At 52.5% G+C, this 20427-nt stretch overlaps 3 protein-coding genes and 1 long non-coding RNA gene across 6 annotated transcripts in view; 2 read left to right on the plus strand and 2 right to left on the minus strand.

Moving 5' to 3' along the window:
- LOC102933291 (zinc finger protein OZF) overlaps nucleotides 1-20427 on the plus strand; it is a 1218290-nt gene that overhangs the window by 1026140 nt on the left and 171723 nt on the right. The window lies entirely within an intron of this gene.
- The window catches only part of LOC102934530 (zinc finger protein OZF), a 1287564-nt gene that overhangs the window by 133627 nt on the left and 1133510 nt on the right, over nucleotides 1-20427 (minus strand).
- LOC122463971 lies at nucleotides 99-12325 on the minus strand. Its single transcript, XR_006287774.1, has 3 exons — nucleotides 12315-12325; nucleotides 11485-11491; nucleotides 99-249 (listed from the first exon to the last, which is right to left on the minus strand). It is a non-coding gene; the product is annotated as an uncharacterized LOC122463971 (long non-coding RNA).
- The window catches only part of LOC102930400 (zinc finger protein 501), a 1110025-nt gene continuing 1105627 nt past the window's right edge, over nucleotides 16030-20427 (plus strand). Inside the window, exons 1-3 of one of the 2 annotated variants that reach the window (XM_043537402.1) lie at nucleotides 16030-16417; nucleotides 19250-19368; nucleotides 19771-19860. In XM_043537402.1, coding sequence (XP_043393337.1) covers nucleotides 19819-19860 — 42 coding nt within the window. In that variant the 5' untranslated portion in view covers nucleotides 16030-16417; nucleotides 19250-19368; nucleotides 19771-19818. The remainder of the gene's footprint in view (nucleotides 16418-19249; nucleotides 19369-19770; nucleotides 19861-20427) is intronic. The other variant, XM_043537403.1, reaches the window with a different exon arrangement.

Raw genomic sequence — 20427 nt, forward strand, 5'->3', positions numbered from 1 at the left:
ATTGTTTTGTCATTATGGTCCTCACTTCCCTATTGTTTGTCTGTATAGTCTCTGTCTGGTTCTTTAATTGTTTCATAATTAATTTTGCTAGGTGTAAATTAATGAAGGTGGTGGGGTAGGATAGCTTAAAGAATTTTGTTACACTATGTTAGGCTTGGTTAGTAAAATTTTAGGATAATGATTGGTTAAGGTCTAGCTAAGCAGGACTCAAGTTTCACTGTATAAAGTGAGGTCCAAGAAGGAGACCGGCTGGGAAGAGAAGAAGAAGACGACGACGGAAAGACCTGGAAGAAGAAGAACTCACCCCCAAGACTCAGCCTAAGATCAGGGCTGTTAAGAATCCTCTGCCCGACTGTGACGTGGAGCAACCTTGCCTGGCCAACAGGGAAAGTTCGCCTGCGTGATCAGGGCTGGTGAGCATGGCATTGTAGGCTTAATGTGTATTCTGCTTGGTAATTGTTAATAAATAGAGGATCGGGATATTACCGTGTAAGGCTCTTTCACTGGTAAAAGGTCCTGCACACCTGCAGAAGTAGGATACACCCAGAGCCCTACGTACTGGGAAAGGGTGTGGGTACTTACATTGACCAGGTTAGTTACACCCTGAGCCCTCCGAATTGGGAACAGGTAGGTGCTTTTTGCCTGGAGCCTTACGAATTGGGACAACGTGTGAGTGCCTACATTAACCGGGTTACACCTGGAGCCCTATGGACTGGGAAAAGGTGGGGTGCCCTATTGTGTGCAGGTAACAGCCCCGGACCTGCCGTGGTGGGGAAAAGATGCTCTCCCCCGGCCCCAGCCCCAGAGCTACTGCAGTGGGGAGGGGCGCCTCTCCCCCCACAGCCCAGGTGCTGGTGCGGGGAGAGAGGGTTGTGGGGAACCTGCAACCCAAACCCCTCATCCCCGGCCCCACCCCAGAGCCCGCACCCCTCACCCCCACACACACACACCCAAACCCTCCGCCCCAGCCCTGAGCCCCCTCCTACACCCTGAAACCCTCATCCCCACCCCTGCCACACATCACCTCCATGCTGGTGCACGTAACAAAACTCATTCCGCACATGGATGGGAAAAATTAAGAGGGAACACAGCCAGTAACCTTGTCAAAGAAGGAAATTAGCTTGGTTTGGCATGATCATTCTGACTGTGGTGACGTACTCACGCTTACGCATGTTGTCTTGAAATTTGCTACTCTTCATTGGCACGCCGAGCAGGGTTATTGGTTGAAATTTGGGTTTAATGGATCAAGGGGCTCCTGAGATAAAGCTTTCGGACAACATGTGTTGTGTATTTTTATTGCATTTTGAAGGAGTTCCTTTTGGAAGTTTTGTCCTCTGATATCAACATGCCTGGGTTAAGAGCAATATTTTAGAGTACTTAAATCCAAATGCAGACTTTTCCCTGGTCTACACTTAGAAGTGTAGGCCAACATAGCTCTGTGGGTTAGGGGTGTGAAACCCTCCCCCCCGCAAGAGCTACGCCAGCAAAATCTCTAGTGTAGACACAATTATAGTGGCAAAAAAGTTCATTAAAAAAAAATGAAGGAAATCAAATGTCCATAAACTACGTTAATTAACTACAGTTGCCCAGCGCTGCCTCAGGCCCTTCCAGCATACGGACGGTGGCTAAAGTTAACCTCTGAAAACCAGAAATGAAGAGGTAAAGTACACTACATCCTTGCATTGCCACCTTAACTCTGCCCCCGGCCACTAACCCCGGAGCCGGCAATAGCCCCTGCGAATGTGTCTGTCAGGGTGGTGCAGAGGTTGAGAGCTACCGAGGGAAGTGGAGGTTTCGCCATCTCTTGAAGTCTTCAAGTCGAGGCTGGACGCCTTTCCGGAAGATGATTTAGTCCAAGGCAAGGTATTCAGCTTATGACAGCAGTGACTGGATGAAATTCTACCGTCTGTGTTGTACAGGTGGCCCCTGAGGGCCCAAGTCTGCCTTATTTCAGGGCTGAGTTTTCCAGGTGGTGCCAGGGAAGGTGCGCAAGGAGGCGTTTTTGCCGTGGGAACGGTCAGCGCTCTGGGTTAATGCCCTCCAGGGCTTCAGTGAAGACAATGACGCAGAAGGAATCCTCACGGGGAGGGTAAATGGGTGGTAAGATTTTGCAAGTCTGGGTTGGTTTGCGTGGAGGAAGCTCAGAGCAGCTTCCGTTCACGAGGCCAGACCTATCCCCCCGTTCTGCCTTAGCAAAGAGTTGTTAGACTTTGTGCTGTAGTTCTCCCGTGCTCTGTTTCCCGTGTTGTGTAGCAGGGCAGGGCACAGGGCTGGTGTGTGTGTCCCTGGCATGGTGGGGTGTCGCTGAAACAGGGCAGAGTTAAGGTTACATTGTGCGGGTGACATGAACCTTAATTAGTCACTTCCCCTTCTAGTAACCACGGGGACGGGAACCCTTACCCAGCGAGGTCACATTCTCATAGGTCTCCTGCATGACGTCTCTGTGGAGGGCTCTCTGAGCGGGGTCCAGCAAGAGCCCCCTCTTCCGTTGGTGAAATACACAGCCCACCGTCCTCGAAGGTCACCGCCCCTGAAAGAGCAAGAGCCCCCCGCTTAGGACCTGCTGCCCCACTCACAGCCCCACTATTCGTGGGGGAGAGGAGCCAATCAAACGGAAAGCTCTGGGTGGATCGCCAGTCAACAGAGTCCCACCTCCACCCCACTCAGAGCATCCAGGAGGCATCAGGGTGAGGGAGAAAGCGAGAGCCCCTCACCCCTCCCAGCAGAGAGAGGGGACAGGGGTCCTCACATCCATCACTCCCCTACTAGCCAGGGGCTGATACAGGAGATGGAGACCCCCCGCCCCCAGCAGGCTCCAGGCCCCTTGGTAAGTAGCCCAGCTCCCTCCCCATTCCCAGCAGCTGGATGTGAGGGGATGGAGCATCTCCCTTAAGCCCCACTGGTGGGTGCCCCCTTCTTCTCTCACAGCAGCCGCTGGTTGATCAGTTCCGGCTCCAGCCCAAGGGGTCTGGAAGGTTTTCCCAAGACTGTCCAGGGTGGGGGGGGGTTGTTTCCTGTTCCAAAAATGAAGGCATTCCCCCCCCCAACCCTAAGAGTCTCCTCCTAGACTCTAGGAACCGGGTGACACAAGTCTCAGCAAGTTTGTCACACCCTCTTTCAGCACCATGGCACATTTGTCTGCCTTCTCCCACCGCCAATGCATTCACTGCTCCTTTCCCATCGGCAACTCCCGGACAGTCCCTACCTGAACCGGTTCCAGGGCAACCCTTTCCCTTCCCCGTCCCACGGGAGGACGGGACGGTCTGGGACAAAACACGGAGGTTATTCTGCAGCCTGTCAAGGCAAAAGGAGCATTCGGGGAGATGTCAGAACAGGCTTCAGTTAGCGTCACATCCCAGTGCTCTGCCCACCCCCTTCCCAAACCTTTCCCTGCAGAAAGACATTCCCGGCTCTGCCATTCAAACGCCAGAAATGTCCCAAACACAAGCCCTGGTAATAAGAGTGGGGTAAGAGTACCTACATAGCTGTGGGTGAGGGGGCTCAGGGCTGGGGATTAGGGTGTGGGGCGGTGCTTACCTGGGGGGGGGGCTCCCCGGAAGGGCGACAGGAACTCCCCTCCCTCAGCTCCACATGCTGCCTCTGCCCACAGGCACCGCCCCCGCAGCTCCCATTGGCTGTGGTTCCCAGCCAATCGTAGGACTGGAAGGGACCTCGAGAGGTCAGCTGGTCCCGTCCCCTGCACTCATGGCAGGACTAAGTTTTATCTAGACCATCCCTGGCAGGTGTCTGTCCAGCCTGCTCTTAAAAATCCCCAACGATGGAGATTCCACAACCTCCCTGGGAAATTTACTCCAGTGCTTCACCACCCCGACAGGTAGGAAGTTTTTCCTAATGTCCAACCTGAACCGCCCTTGCTGCAATTTAAGCCCATTGCTTCTTGTCCTGTCCCCAGAGGTTAAGGAGAACAATTCTTCTCCCTCCTCCTTGTAACCACCTTTTATGTCCTTGAAAACTGTGATCATGTCCCCCCTCAGTCTTCTCTTCTCCAGACTAAAACAAAGCCAGTGTTTTCAACCTTCCCTGATGGGTCATGTTTTCTAGACCTTGAATCGTTTTTGTTGCTCTTCTCTGGACTTTCCCCAATTTGTCCACCTCTTTCCTGAAGTGTGGTGCCCAGAACTGGACACAATGCTCCAGTTGAGGCCTAATCCGCGCGGAGTAGAGCGGAAGAATTACGGTAATTCTCGTGTCTTGCTTTCAACACTCCTGCTAATACGTCCCAGAAGGATGTTTCCTTTTTTTTTGCAGCAGCAGCGTTACACTGTTGACTCATATTTAGCTTGTGATCCACTCTGACCCCCAGATCCCTTCCCGCAGGGCTCCTTCCTAGGCCGTCATTGCCCATTTTGTGTGTGTGCAATTGATTGCTCCTTTGCATTTGTCCTTACTGAATTTCATCCTATTGACTTCAGACCATTTCTCCAGTTTGGAGAGCTGCAGAACCGGGGCTCGGGGTGGAGGGAAGGCACCACATGGATCTAGGAACTGGAGGTCGCGGCTTCCTAGGAACCAAGTAGGGAACGTGCCCCAGCCCTGCCAACTCTCCCCTGAGCACCCGGGCCCCCCCCGTTAGGGAGGTGGGGGGCCAGGGCGTCTCCACATGCCACTGCCCACAGGCACCGCCCCCACAGCTCCCATTGGCCGCAGTTCCCGACCAATGGGAGCTGTGGAGTCGGCGCTCAGGGCAGGCGCAGCCCACGGAGACCCCCTCCCCAGGGGCCACAGGAAGGTGCTGGCTGCTTCCGGGAGCAGTGCAGAGTGAGGGCAGGCAGGAATCTTCCCTTAGCCCCGCTGCGTGCTGGGGGCCACTGGGTCCTTTTAAATCCCCCGGGCCCCTCAGTGGTTTGAGCATTGGCCTGCTAAACCCAGGGTTGTGAGTTCAGTCCTTGAGGGGGCAAAAATTTAGGGATCCGGGGCAAAAATTGGGGATTGGTCCTGCTTTGAGCAGGGGGTTGGACTAGATACCTCCTGAGGTCCCTTCCAACCCTGATATTCTATGATTGTATGATCTGCCGGCCATCCACACCGGCAGCCGGGAGCCCTGGGGGATGATGCTTCTTGAACAAGAGAATGTAGGGCACAGAAGAGCCAAAATATTTAAGACATTTCCAGGCTCTGTCACTGGCAAATAATGGCCACTGACCCACTCTAGAGGTGGCTGCATCTCAGTGCTGGGGGAAGCAACCCCTCATAGGTTTTTGGGGATACTTTTGCTCATAATCAAAGAGTCATGGTCACAGAGGCCGAGGCCAGAAAGGACCACCAGATCATCTGATCTAGCTTCCTGTATATCACAGGACACTGTCGCTCTACGTAGATTTGACCTGGTAAAAGAGAAGCAGGAATAGCACCACAGGGTTTGGACTGTATCACAGATGAATGTGAATTAGGTGTGTAGGTAAGATAAGGCTGTAAAGCGAGGCTGAAGGCCTGTAAGATATTAGGCTTAGCCAGACAAGGCCTTAAGCCCAAGATATGTTGACAGGACCAGTTACCCAAGACATGACCCTGAACCCATAAATTGCATGACTACAGCAAAAGCGTGTTCATTGCTGATGCTTAGGAAAACTTGCCACCATGTACCTGTTAACACCGCAAGATGTCAGTTCAGAACAGTCACAAATATTTGGGGGAATTCTAAAATAAGCGCAAGTTACTTTAGTAACTGATTGATGCCAGTGTTAGTGAGGGTAAGAGGAACTAATTAGCCTACGGAAAATGGGGCATCCTGAATTTAGTAGGATGTGGAAGGACAGAGAAGGATAAGCCTTTATACATATGTATGAGTCTTAGGGGGCATAAGCGTAACTCAGGATAAAAGACAGCACCCAGCTTGTGTGCGGCAGGGTGGGGAACACATCAGAAGATGTCCAGCAGACAACCACCATAAGAATGGCCCTACTGGGTCAGACCAAAGGTTCATTTTTCCCAGTGTCCTGTCTTCCGACAGTGGCCAAGCCCAGGTGCCCCAGAGGGAATGAACAGAACAGGTCATCATCAAGTGATCCATCCTCTCTCTCCCATTCCCAGCTTCTGGCAAACAGAGGCTAGGGACACCCTCCCTGCCCAGCCTGGCTAATAGCCATTGATGGACCTGACCTCCATGAACTTATCTAGTTCATTTTTGAACCCTGTTATGGTCTTGGCCTTCACAACATCCTCTGGCAAGGAGTTCCACAAGTTAACTGTGCGTTGTGTGAAGAAATACTTCCTTTGTTTGTTTTTAAACCTGCTGCCTATTAATTTTCATTTGGTGACCCCTAGTTCTTGTGTTATGAGAAGGGGTAAATAACACGTCCTTATCTACTTTCTCTACACCAGTCATGATTTTATAGACCACAATCATATCCCCCCTTAGCCGTCTCTTTTCCAAGCTGAAAAGTCCCAGCCTTATTAGTCTCTCCTCATATGGAAGCTGTTCCATCCCCCTCATCATTTTTGTTGCCCTTTTCTGAACCTTTTCCAATTCCAATATATCTTTTTTGAGATGGGGCAACCACATCTGCACGCAGTATTCAAGATGAGACAATAAGACAGATATTTTCTGTCTTATTATCGATCCCTTTCCTAATGCTTGCCAACACCTGATGATCATCTTACCTATTCCAGCGTTCCCCAAGGGGATGTGAGTGGGAACCTATCGATGCTGGACGTTATGTACTTTCCCTCCGTCTTCTGTTACGTTCCTATGCTTTGGCCTTTCTTTATCTGCTCGGGGAAATGATGAATAAACAGACATGTGAAAATCAGTGATTGTATCCCCTCTAATAGTTGTTCCTCGTGTCTCCCTAGAGTCTCTCCATCTAGTGATATTCAAAGCAGTGGTTCTCACCCTGTCAATCCTGATACTGTTGCCAAACTGGGAGGCCGAAGCCTTATCGCAAATCACTGCCCTTTAAAAGACCTTGCATTGGTACAGCTGTATGTTCACCACCGTAGACATGCCCTTCGTCGCTAGGAAATACGTTTTGTTTGTAACCGTACCTGTCTTCCGCTCTTACCTCACATCACTTAAATCTCTGTTCTTTGTTAACAAACTCATCCTCGTTTGGGTGGACTTGTATTTTGATGTCCTACGAATGCAGCGGTGTTAACTGCCCACGTCAGAGGCCTCCGAGGAAGTGAGCTGTAGCTCACGAAAGCTTATGCGCTAATAAATTTGTTCGTCTCTAAGGGGCCACAAGTCCTCCTGTTCTTTTCACTTTAGGTTGAGGCAATATGGGTTAATTTCTTAGGATTCTCAATCTGTTCTAGGCTGAGTACCTTCCCCAGACCTGAGGAGAAGCTCTGTGGATCTCGAAAGCGTGTCTCTTTCACCAACGGAAATCGGCCCAGCGAAAGAGGACACGTCACCCACCTGGCCGCTCAGGGCACTTTAGATCAGTTCTTGAGAACTGGGGAGAAAAATGGGTCAAAACCGAAATATTCGATAATATAAGATCAAAACACCAAGGTCTGAGGGATGGTCAATAATTCGAGGGGCGAGTGGGAAAGTCTGAAAGGAATGTATGGGATTGTAAAATACACAGACAGTAACGGTTCCCCACCATTCCCCTGGGCAGCAGGGAGCCCTTTGTGAAGGTGTTTTAGGAAGACCAGGGAGGGGGGTCTGGAGCAGGAAGGCTCCCTGGCGGTGGGGAGGGGGCAGCAGGATGGGAGGGGCAGGGGACAGGCAGCTGGTGGCTGTGGGGAGCTGCACTGGGCAGATGGGGGGGGTGGGGGGGGGCGGCAGCTGGGCCTGGTTACGCCACTGAGAAAAATCTCTTTTCCCTTCCCCCCGTGTCCCTCCCAGGCCCTGTTGCTGGCAGAGACCGACCGTCCCGTCCCACCCCAGAGCCAGACGCATCTCCAGGCTCCCCTAAGCTGGACCCACAGTTGGGGGAATGACTCGGGGCGACGATTTCCCACCTGAACAAGGACAATTGGCTGCAGATAAAATGGGTGGGGAAATAGCTCACAACTGAGACTTTAAACTGACCTTTGGGAATTAGAAAATGGGGCAAAATCTGAGGACGATAGAGACAATCATTGGAGAGAAAAGGGGGGGATCGACATGGATTTTATCCCCATATTTTATAATTGGAGGGGAAAGGGGAAGAATTCAGGAGAAATTATTCAGTGTTTGAGACTGAAGTGGCAAAACCAGAGAGAACCCCCCCCGCCCCCGCATCTCCAGCCTGTCCAGAGCCAGGTCCAACCCCCCCACCCCCATTCACACGGTCTGTCCCTTCCCTCCATCTCTGGCTCATTTCTCATCCCTCCCTTCCCGGCCCCTGCACCCCCAGACACACGAAGGGGAACCCCCTGGGGCCCGGTCTCTTGCCCCATCTGACCCCTCCCCCGCCTCTGGGGCAGCCCCTGGCTGGAGCCGGGGGCCGGGGGGGGGAGGGCAGCGGGGTCACTGGTGTGAACGCAGCTCGGGGCCCGCCCCAGGTGTGGGAACAACCCGGGGGCCGGTTCCCAGGGGCGGGGGGACCTGGGCCCCCTTGTGCAGAGGCGTCTCCCCCCCAGCCCTTGGTTAATTACCTGCAGGCTCCGGCCCGGGGCTGCCCAGGGGGCTGGTCCCAGCTGGGGAACGTCCCCCCCGGCTGGGCAGGGAGGGGTTAATGACTCCCCCCCAGCACAGACCCCCATGGGGGAGCAGCGCCTTGTATTGCCCAGCCCGGAGCCGCCGCAGGATTTTCCTGCCTCCGCCCCAGCTGCTCCAGCCCCTTCCAGGTCTCCTGCAAACACCAGCCGGGCTGCCCCTGCAAAGGCTGCCCTCCCTGGGGGTCACCCCTGCTCTCCCTGCTGAGGTTTAGAGGGGAAATCAGAGGGGCGGCTGGGAATCTGTGCAGGGCCGCACTGCCCGCCCAGGAGGGTCGATCAGCTGGAGGCAAGGCAAGGAGAGGGGCCATATGGGGACAGAATCAGGGGCTGGGGGGTCAAGACCAGGGGAGACGCATTGCAGTGGTAGAGGGGAAACCCACACACAATATAAACTCCGCACCTGCTTCCCAGGGCTGCGTGTTTAAAGACACAGGGCACCCCAGTGCCTGGAGCGTGGTGCTCAACCAGGGGGACGTGTAACCCTGGGGGTACGCAGAGGTCTTCCAGAGGGCAGATCAACTCATCTAGAGATTTGCAAAGTCAGTACAAACTAATGCCTTGCATGGTGACAGGTTTCACAGGGGTGGCCGTGTTAGTCTGTATCAGCAAAAACAAGGAGTCCTTGTGGCACCTTAGAGAGGAACAAATGTATATGGGCATAAGCTTTCGTGGGCTATAACCCAGTCCATGCATCTGATGAAGTGGGTTCTAGCCCACGAAAGCTTATTCCTAAATACATTTGTTTGTCTCTAAGGTGCCACAAGGACTCCTCGTTGTTAATGCAAACTAAAATTGCAAACAGACAGTGACTTGTTCATACTACTCTCTACCCTGTACGCTGCAATGTCTGTGCAAGGTTTATTTTCCACTGGATTTATAATTCTATGGTAAAATGAGAAATTAAGCAGTTGTTCAGTCCTAGTGTGCTGTGATACTTTTGTATGTTATTGTCTGATTTTGCAAGCAAGAAGATTTTTAAGTGAGGTGAAATCAGACGTACAGTCTAGAGAAGGCAGCTCTTCCCCGTCAAGAATGACTTATTGAGCTGCGAAAGGAGACTTGGTTCAGTGAAATGTTCTGCATACACACACCCCATGCATGTTTTTAGTGTTTAAAAGAGTCGCTTCTCAGTTTATTATACTGGAGCTTGGCTGTTCTCAGTGGTGGCAGATGACAGAACGAGGAGTAATGGTCTCAAGTTGCAGTGGGGGAGGTTTCGGTTGGATATTAGGAAACACTATTTCACTAGGAGGGTGGTGAAACACTGGAATGGGTTCCCTAGGGAGGTGGTGGAATCTCCTTCCTTAGAAGTTTTTAAGGCCCGGCTTGACAAAGCCCTGGCTGGGATGATTTCGTTGGGGATTGGTCCTGCCTTGAGCAGGGGGTTGGACTAGATACCTCCTGAGGGCCCTTCCCACCCTGATCTTCTAAGTTTCTATGAGTCCATACGTCTGCAGAAAGCCTCCTCGCAGTTCCCAGATTTGGTTTATCTGCTCTTCTGATTCCCTGCTTTGGGAATCCAGTGTCAAGGGAGTTGCACTCCTTTTATTCGCTTTTTAAAATGTTTTTTATTACTCTTTTTATTCTTCCCTCATTTACCGGTGTTAGCATTGTGCGGCTGGATGCCCCTGTGCTATGGAACTGATATTTTAATAGCCAACAATTACTGAACGTGTTAATACTTGCTACTTTTACCAACGACAGCTCAGTGTTTCTAGTATAATGGTTCCTATGTTTTGACGATGATTTTGTAATTTGCAATGTTTCATTCTAAATTTTTGTTCATATAATATAAATGTTTATTTTTTGGTACATGTGACTTCAAGGCTGATCGATTCCAGGGCTGATGGCAAAACTAGGTCTGCCAATTAATCGCAGTTAACACAAGCGATTCACGCAAAACAAATTAACTAGATTACAAAAAATATTGTGATTAATTGCAGTTTTACTCACACTGTTAAACAATAATAGAGGACCTATTTAAATTTATTATAAATATTTTTGGATGCTTTTCTACGTTTTCAAATATATCGATTTCAATTACAACACAGAATACAAAGGGTACAGTGCTCACTTTACAGTATTTTGATTACAAATATTTGCGCTGCAAAAATTATAAACAAAAGAAATTGTATTTTTCAATTCACCTCATACAAGTACTGCGGTGCGATCTCTTTATCATGAAAGTGCAACTTAAAAATTGTTTGTCAGAGTGATTGGCTGAAGAAGAAGGAGGACTGATTGGACTTCTAGGCTCTAAAGTTTTACATTGTTTATTTTTGAATGCAGGGGTTTTTTTTTTTTGTCCATAATTCTACATTTGTAAGTTCATCTTTCATGATGAAGAGATTGCATGACAGTACTTGTATTAGATGAATTCAAAAATAATGGTTTTGTTTTTTACAGTGCAAATATTCGTAATCAAACATACAGTGAGCACTGCACACGCTGTATTCTGTGTTGTAATTGAAATCAATATATTTGAAAAAGTAGAAAACGTCCAAACATACTTAAATAAATGGTATTCTACTATTAACAGCGCAATTAATCGTGCAATTAATCACGATTGATTTTTTTTTAATCGCTTGACAGCCCTAGCTCTGTTTGCCATTTTGTTCCTGAGCCGTTAGGGTGCGCTAGGACCAGTGACGACTGGAAAAAGGCTAACGTAGTGCCCATCTTTAAAAAAGGGAAGAAGGAGGATCCTGGGAACTACAGGCCAGTCAGCCTCACCTCAGTCCTTGGAAAAATCATGGAGCAGGTCCTCAAGGAATCAATCCTGAAGCATTTAGAGGAGAGGAAGGTGATCAGGAACAGTCAGCATGGATTCACCAAGGGCAAGTCATGCTGACTAATCTAATTGCCTTATATGACGAGAGAACTGGCTCTGTGGATGAAGGGAAAGCAGTGGACGTGTTGTTCCTTGACTTTAGCAAAGCTTTTGACACGGTCTCCCACGGTATTCTTGTCAGCAAGTTAAAGAAGTATGGGCTGGATGAATGGACGATAAGGTGGAGAGAAAGCTGGCTAGATTGTCGGCTCAACGGGTAGTGATCAATGGCTCCATGTCTAGTTGGCAGCCGGTATCAAGTGGAGTGCCCCAAGGGTCAGTCCTAGGGCCAGTTTTGTTCAATATCTTCATTAATGATCTGGAGGATGGTGTGGATTGCACCCTCAACAAGTTGCAGATGATACTAAACTGCGAGGAGTGGTAGATAAGCTGGAGGGTAGGGATAGGATACAGAGGGACCTAGACAAATTGGAGGATTGGGCCAAAAGAAATCTGATGAGGTTCAACAAGGACAAGTGCAGACTCCTGCACTTAGGACGGAAGAACCCAATGCACAGCTGCAGACTAGGGACCGAATGGCTCGGCAGCAGTTCTGCGGAAAAGGACCTAGGGGTGACAGTGGACGAGAAGCTGGATATGAGTCAGCAGTGTGCCCTTGTTGCCAAGAAGGCCAATGGCATTTTGGGATGTATAAGTAGGGGCATTGCCAGCAGATCGAGGGACGTGATCGTTCCCCTCTATTCGACACTGGTGAGGCCTCATCTGGAGTACTGTGTCCAGTTTTGGGCCCCACACGACAAGAAGAATGTGGGAAAATTGGAAAGAGTCCAGCGGAGGGCAACAAAAATGATTAGGGGACTGGAACACATGACTTATGAGGAGAGGCTGAGGGAACTGGGATTGTTTAGTCTACGGAAGAGAAGAATGAGGGGGGATTTGATAGCTGCTTTCAACTACCTGAAAGGGGGTTCCAAAGAGGATGGATCTAGACTGTTCTCAGTGGTAGCCGATGACAGAACAAGGAGTAATGGTCTCAAGTTGCAGTGGGGGAGGTTTAGGTTGGATATTTGGAAAAACTTTTTCACGACGAGGGTGGTGAAGCACTGGAATGCGTTACCTAGGGAGGTGGTGGAATCTCCTTCCCTAGAAGTTTTTAAGGTCAGGCTTGACAAAGTCCTGGCTGGGATGATTTAATTGGGGATCGGTCCTGCTTTGAGCAGGAGGTTGGACTAGATGACCTCCTGAGGTCCCTTCCAACCCTGATATTCTATGATTCTATGATCCACAAAAGTATTTAGGATCCTAATTTCTATCTTTGTGGATCTGGGCCTGTGCTCATATTTTTGCTGTTACCTTTTCCAAAGAATCCACCTATCTAAAATGACTCTATGATCTTCAGTACTGTCTTGGACTCCTCCCCTTTCCCCAATTGAAAATTTCTTTTAAAAGCCTTATTTCTGTAAGTAATCCCCTGCATCCTGCAAACACTGAAACACATGCTGTACTCTTCTCTTACGTCATTTGCTGCTAGATGCTGATTTTTCTATGGACTTGTTTACATTCCTAATTACATACTTTACGGTTGTAGCCTTTGATGTCTGATCCATAGTTTTGCTATGACACAGTTCAGCCATGTTCTTCATACTGAAAAGTTCACTGGTTTGTACTGGCGAAAATCAACACAGATTTTTAAAAACGATGCATTTTGTTCCTCCTTTGTGTCGGTCACGGGGAGGGGCAGACTGTTGCAGTTACCAGACATTCTCTGTGTTTGATCCTGAAGCCGGGGAGGCAGTTTTCCTTGTGGGCAGCCCACCTGGCTACTCCCTATACATTTCAGATCCTTCATCCGCGGAAAAACTGGGGAGTCTACAATTGGACTCTGGAAAACAGAAACTGTGGAAGATGACCCAGCTGCGGCCCCTCATTCTGAAAGTACTCCGTGTCAAATTTGTATGATTATTTCTTAATGCTGTGCAATTATTATGTGATTTCTAATTAAAAGTTTAATTCGTTTACAGAGACGTATTTGGAGTATAAAGACATTCGTACTCGGGAAAGTACAGGAGACTCGAACTGTGCATAGAAGAGTCAGACAAGATCTTTGTTACATATGCCTAGTGAGGGCGAAGTACACAGGAAGAGAATAGGGAGAGTAGAATAACGTCCTAGATCACGAACAAGCATCTTCATTCACACGCAGTGGGATATGTCACAGGTCTCTCCGTATGAATAAGGCATTCAATTAGTGAAAAATTAAAAAAAAGAAAAGAAAAAATGTTGACACTGAAAGGGCAGGGAAATCTACTTGGACATAGTTTTAGCTACCAGCATTAAAGTCGCAGTTTGAGACAAATAAATGAGGGTACCAAATAGAATTTAAAATATGAACCTCAAAAGAAATGACATTCATGAGTACGTCAAGATTTCTGCTTATACTTTTGGTCATTAGCAAACCATCATTTGCCGTGCTCCACCCCCCAAATCTGCCCCGGTCTAGGGCCCACCCCTTGCCCCCCCATTCTGCCCTGGCCACGCCCCACTCCCCCAATCTGCCCTAGCTCCAAGACGGGACCCAGGACCCCGGCCCGCCCGCTACACAAGGGGCTGAGGTGCCAGTCAGGCCCCCAGAGGGTACCATCCGCCAGCCCACAGCCACCCAGCAGGACCCCATTCATGCCCAGCTGGCAGAGCCGGGAGGGCGGTAGCCCCCGCTGCAGGGTGGCCGCCCCTTTGCTCGCCCAGTGGGCCCAGACAGCAGCAGTGGGTCTGGGGTAGGTGCCTTGCGCCCGGAGCTCCCCCCGGCAGCCGCAGCTGTGTCTCATCACCATCACCTGAGCAGAAGCCGCAGCCCATGGCCGGGGGGCTGGGGGCACTCGGGTGGAGAGGGGCCAGGGGCGCAAGAGACCCAGGGTACCTGGGGAGGGGCACAGAGGGTCCTGGGGAGATTGCGGTTTTAGGGGGGCCGGGGAAAGCAGAAAGATGGGGAAGTCAAGGAGGCAATGGGGGGCGGGTTAGTAAGGGATTGGGGGGACCTTGCAGGGGCACTGGACAGAGAGGCGCTGGGGAGATATTAGGGTTGGGAAGATATCTGGGGGGGGTTGGATGAAGTAAGAGACCAGGAAGAGCGGGGCGGGGCAGTACGGGATGGGGGCGGTGGGGGGAGATCAGGGATTTGGAGAAGGGGAGGGTAGAGACTGGTGGAGCCTGGGGCAGGGGGAACCAGTGTGTTGGTGGGGGGGGAATCGGGAAGGGACCAGAGGGAGATCAGGGTGCTGTGAGGGGGGGTCCCTTTGGCTCTCGGTGCAGCTGGTAATGGAGGGGCGTGGAGGGAGGGAGGGTCTCTGGGCAGACTGACCTGGGAGGGCTCTGGCTGGAGTCGGGGGGGGGTGTCAGCGGGGAGCAGGGATCTGGGGGCTGGGTCCGGGGGTCCCAGACAGGCAATGGGGGACTGAGTTCCAGTGTGGGCGCCCCTGGCTGGTGAAGTGTGTGTGTGGGGGGGGGTGGCCGCTGGGAGCCCCCGGTGGGAATCTCCCTTTGGGGGTCCTAGGCAGGTGGTGTGGTGGGTACCAGGAAGGTGGAGTGGTGGGATTCCGGGGGGGGTCCTGGCCAATGAGGTGGGTGGGCCTGGGTCCTAGTGGCTCATGGGGGGAGCGTCTGGGGAGAGTCTCGGTGGGAGGGTCCGATCTGGACCTGTGGTGCTGCGAGCCTGGGGACTCCCTGCCACAGGACCCTGCGAGCACACGCTGGCCTCCACCTGGAGCAAGGACACCCAGCGTGTGGCAGGGCTCAGCCACCTCACCACATCAGGGATCGGGAAGAACCATGGTGGGAGAGATGGAGGATGCCCCCCCACCCCGCTTCCCCTAGACTCCCTGCTTTTCCCACAACCCCCCCGAGAGGCATGGAATCGGCCTCAGGTTACCCAGGGGAAACTGAGGCAGAGAAGGACAAAAATCCCCCACCGGGGATAGAACCCAGGCATCCTGTGCTGGGCGGGGCGGTGAGGAGGGGAGCTTGGGCATTTTCCCTGGCACCCTTTCGAGCTGGCACCAATACCCACCTCACCCTGCGGGACTGCAGTCTCAGCTCTTTCCCATAGCTCCTTGGGCAACAGCTGCCTCTGGGTGTGAACCCAGGCGGTCCGAGGGCCCAGCACAGGACTTGCCGGGCCTGTGAGCCAACAGCCCAGTCCCTCCCCCACCTCTGACCAGCACTTACTGGTTAGCGGCTAGAAGGTGGGTCGCCTGGACCTCTGGGAGGAGAGTGGGGTCCAGTGGCTGCAGGCGGGGGCTGGGAGCCAGGACTCCTGGGTTCTCTCCTCTGGCTCTGGGAAGGGAGTGGGGGCTAGTGGTTGGAGCAGTGGGGGCTGGGAGCCAGGACTCCTGGGTTCTCTCCCTGGCTCTGGGAGGGGAGTGGGGGCTAGTGGTTGGAGCAGTGGGGGCTGGGAGCCAGGACTCCTGGGTTCTCTCCCTGGCTCTGGGAAGGGGAGTGGGGGCTGGTGGGTTAGAGCAGGGGGGGCTAGGAGCCAGGACTCCTGGGTTCTCTCCCTGGCTCTGGGAGGGGAGTGGGGGCTGGTGGGTTAGACCGGGGGTGGGTCAGGGAGCCCGGAGTCCTGGGTTCTCTCCCTGGCTTTGGGAGGCCGAGCTCACATTTTTACGCCTGTCCCCCCCCCGAAGCAGCGCCGGCCTCTTTCCGGTTGGGGGGGTCTGAAGTGGCTAGACAGAAAATCGGGGAGCTGAGGCCCCCCCAACGCCAGGCCGGAGTCGGGCACGGTGGGGCTGGTGCCCTGTGGGGATCCTCGGCTCCCTGTCGCCCCCCCCCCGCGGCGGGGACCCGGCTCCGGGCCGCGGAGCAGCGGTCACGAGGCGCTGAGGACCCAGGCGTCCGGGCTGCCGTGCGCGGCGGGGACCCAGGCGTCCGGGCTGCAGCAAGCGCCGCCGCCCGGGCTGGTATGTGCGGGGCACAGGAAGGGGCCGGGAGGAAGGAGGCCGGAGCCGGGGAGAACAAAGGACGGTGAGTGGGTCTCGGCGGGGAGAAGCCGGAGGCTTGAGCTGTCTCTGGGCAGCCGGGAAATTCCCGGGGGGGGGAGTTAATTGGATCCGGTCCCTGTTTGTGCCCCTTGCCCCCCCCCCCCCCCCGTTCTTCCCCTTTTCTCTCTCAGTGTCTCACACGTGGCTGTAAAATCAGGGGGCGACCCCCCCCCTTCCCCTCCAACCATCAGCCCCCCGGAGCCCCCCTGTTCTGGCCATAACCCTCCAATGTCCCTTGACGGTCTCCCCCCCCGGGGGGGGTCCCCCCACCCTGCAGCGATTTGCCCTGGGGCGGGTGGGAAATTGTTGCTCTGAGTCTTTCCCCCAAAGGGGTGGGGGTCGGGGGGGGGCTGTTTGGGGGAGCCCTGAGACCCGGCTGCCCTCTGGGGTGGGGATGGGGGGGGCGGTCTCCTGCCAGGGTGGGGAAGGGAGGGGCACGTGTCCCCCCCCATGGGGGCGGCCCAGAACCAGGTTCCCCCCCTCCACGTGGCTGCCCCCCCCATCAGCAGTTGCCCCAGCCACCTGCCCCATCCCCCCACTGCTGCCCCCTTCCCTCCTCCAGGGACCTTCCCCTCCCCGGCCCCCTTAAAACTGGCTCCCCGAGGGTCTCCCTGCGGCCCATTGTGAATAGTGGGGGTGGGGGGGGACCATCACTTGTGTTTCTGTGTTGGACAGTCCCATAAAATCCCTTCGAACTGTCCCCCTTTTCCCCCTCCCGTTATTTAATAGCCACATTAAATCCCCTCCGGGTCTGGGCGTTTTTCTCTCAGGTGATCAAATGCGGAGTTTGTGACCCATTTTCTCTGCGAATCTCAAAGACTGATCTAAAATACCCTAACATTTTTGCCCCACTTTCTCTCTAGTTGTCTATTACTAATTAGTCGAATTCCTCATACCCGGAGAATTTTCCATCTCTTAATTATAAAATAACAACAAAATCTCAGATTTAGGCTTTTTCTCAAATTCTTGAACGTGAACACAGTAGAATTTTTTTTGCAAACGGTGCCTCTTTTTTCTCTCTCCATTTTTCGAATGAGGAAGGGAAACACACTCAGATTTTACCTCTTACAACAACGGACATAAAATCCCTCAGATTTTCCACTTTGCTCTCTAATTTGCAAAAATGGATCCAAAATTCCTCCGATTTCTGCCCTTTTCTCTTTCTGAACACTGATCTCAAGTCTCAGGTTTTGCATCTTTCTAGGTCATTATCAAATGTCAATTAAAAATCCTCTCGGGTTTGGGGCTCTTCCCCATGTCTCTAAATCCCAGCAACTTCTTCCTTGGAGGGGACCGGTGGCCCTGAGTCGTTCTCCATCCTGGAGGTCGCAGGGAGTTAAATTGCCCAGTGATCGTCTTTTCCCTCTCCTTGCGAATCGTTTGTCCCCCCCGTTATCTCTGTTAAAAGGTTTGCCGATGACGAGACCAGCCACATATTAATAGACATCGCAGCCAGAGGCCTCCCCCTCTTTGGGGGATCAGTGGCTCCCAGCTGGCGACAGGGAGAGTTGGCTGGACCCTTTTCTTTTCTCCAGCTGGCACGGGATGAGGAGGTCCCTCTGAGTGCAGCGTGGGTCCAGAAGTATCCCAAACCCCGTGACAAAGGTCTCCGTGAGGGGCGGCTTCCCATGCAGTGCTAAGAATGCAGGCCACCTCTGGGGTGGATCCAGGTGGCCATTATTTGCTAGTGACATGGGACATGGAAATTTCTTATTCTATTTTGGCCCCTCCAGGCCTTCCCTTCTCCTGTTAAAGAAGCGTCCCCCCGGGCTCCCTCTGCCTGTGTGCACTGGCCAGCAGAGGCAGGTGATAACTTTCTATCCACTTATCAAACACTGTGAGGTGAAACCACCACTAATTTCTGCTTCTCTCCCCTCTGGAAAATTGCAGGGGGCTTCAGGTTCTGGAGGGAAAACTGTTACCCCGAGTTCTTGCCCTAGATCGAGGGAGGTGGGAAGGGGGGTGAGTCACTCGCACACGGTGATCTGTTGAAGAGGATTCTGGCCTCATCCTTTCTGAACTGTGCTTCTGGTCTCATTGGGACGAGTGTTAATCCGGAGTCACTGCAAGGAAAGACAAGGAGTGACTCCAGATTTACCATGGGGCAAATGAGATCAGCAGCTGTGCCCAGGGGGAGCTGGTTTCATTCGCTGCTCTCCCCAGAGAGCTCTGGTTGTTGCTAAAGGAGGGAAGGCAGGCTCAAACTCTCTGTCCCTCTCTGTTGTCAGGGGTTGGCTGTGTGTGTGTCCTCTGCGTGCTGCCCCCGACTCTGGCCAGGTAGCCGGCACCACAAGTCTTGATCGAACTGCCCAGGAAGACCACGGACTTGGGTTGGGTGGCAAAGGCGCTTGGCCAGGTTTATTGTTAACGATGCACGGTCCTAATGCCCGGCAGATTCTATGGGGACGCTAACACATGGACGCCCGTTACAACAGTTGACAAGAAGGGTGTGAATATCAACACAGGGAAAATTACTTTTTGAAGTGCTAACCGAGGCCAGTTCAATCAAGGTGGATGTGGCCCATTCCCAACGGTTGACAAGAAGGTGTGCGTATGAACAGAGGGAAATTATTTTATTGGAGGGACCCAGCCACTCCCAGTCTTATTCAGGCCTAATTTGATGGTGTCAGGTTTGCAAATTCATTCCAGGTCTGCAGTTTCTCGCTGAAGTCTGGTTTTTGAAGTTTTTCTGGTGAAGAATGGCCGCGTTTAAGTCTGTTATTGAGTGTCCAGGGAGATTGAAGTGTTCTCCGACTGAGTTTTGAATGTTACAGTTCTTGACGTCTGATTTGTGTCCATTTATTCTTTTACGTAGAGACTGTCCGGTTTGGCCAATGTTCATGGCAGAGGGGCATTGCTGGCACGTGATCGCTGTGGGGAATGGGCCAATCCACCCTAATTGAATTGGCCTCGTTAGCACTGACCTCCCACTCAGTAAGGCAACTCCCATGTTCTTTCATGTGGTGTGTATTTATACCTGCCTCTGTATTTTCCACTCATGCATCTGATGAAGTGGGTTTTAGCTCACAAAAGCTTACACCCAAATAAATTTGTTAGTCTCTAAGGTGCCACAAGGACTCCTTGTTGTTTTTGTGGATACAGACTAACACGGACTACCCCCCAATATTTGTTACTGGGGAGGCTTTTAAAATGTCTCTGTGAGCTTTAGCCTGGCAGGAGGGGCCAGGTCTACACTGTAATACAGAGAACAAGCATTTTCCCAGCATGGCAGAATCTAGGCTGTCTGTCTGCAGGGAAGGAGCCTGGGGAACTGTGATGTGAAATGAACTAAAGCCCGTTCCTAAACCTCCACAACTGCCCTTCTCAGCCCTGCAGGCTGCAGGAATGACGTCCATGTTTCCCTCCAGCTGATCCCGTCCTCCCATGGGACAGGGGAGAGAAATGGCTGCAGAGGAGCCAGTTCAGGTAGGGATTATCGGGGGGTTGCTGGTGGGTTCCTGCAGGAGGGAGAGGGGCAGCAAATACACCGGAGGTGGGAGGGTTTCATTAGTCTGGTTTGGAGGTTGGAGCAAGGCAGGAAATGCACAGGGTGGAGAAAGGGAGGAGGACACGGGGTGGCAAACCTGCTGGAAGTTATTTAATAAGTGGCCTAGATTCTAGGAACAGACCCATGAGGTTCGGAGGTGGAAATGCCCTAATTTGTGGAAGAGGAAACAACTCACCTAGCTGGGGCTGGGAAAACGGACCAGACTCCCAGTGCTGGAGCCTGACCCGGCTAACCAGCAGCTGCTGTGAGATATGAAGGGGGCACCCACCAGTCAAACTTAGGGGAGATTCCCCTCCCTCATATCCAGCTCCTCACAAGGAGGAGGGTGTTGGGCTTCCTACCGGGGAGCTCGCCCTGGACCCTGCTGGGGGCTCCATCTCCTGTATCAGTCTGTGATTAGTCGGTGTGATGAATTTGCGGGGAGAGACAAGCGGCCTCTCTCTTCGTCCCCTCACCCTGGTGTTTCCTGGATCCTCTGAGTGGTG

The sequence above is a fragment of the Chelonia mydas genome, chromosome 28 (genome assembly GCF_015237465.2).
Source record: "Chelonia mydas isolate rCheMyd1 chromosome 28, rCheMyd1.pri.v2, whole genome shotgun sequence".
NCBI classification, from domain to species: domain Eukaryota; kingdom Metazoa; phylum Chordata; order Testudines; family Cheloniidae; genus Chelonia; species Chelonia mydas.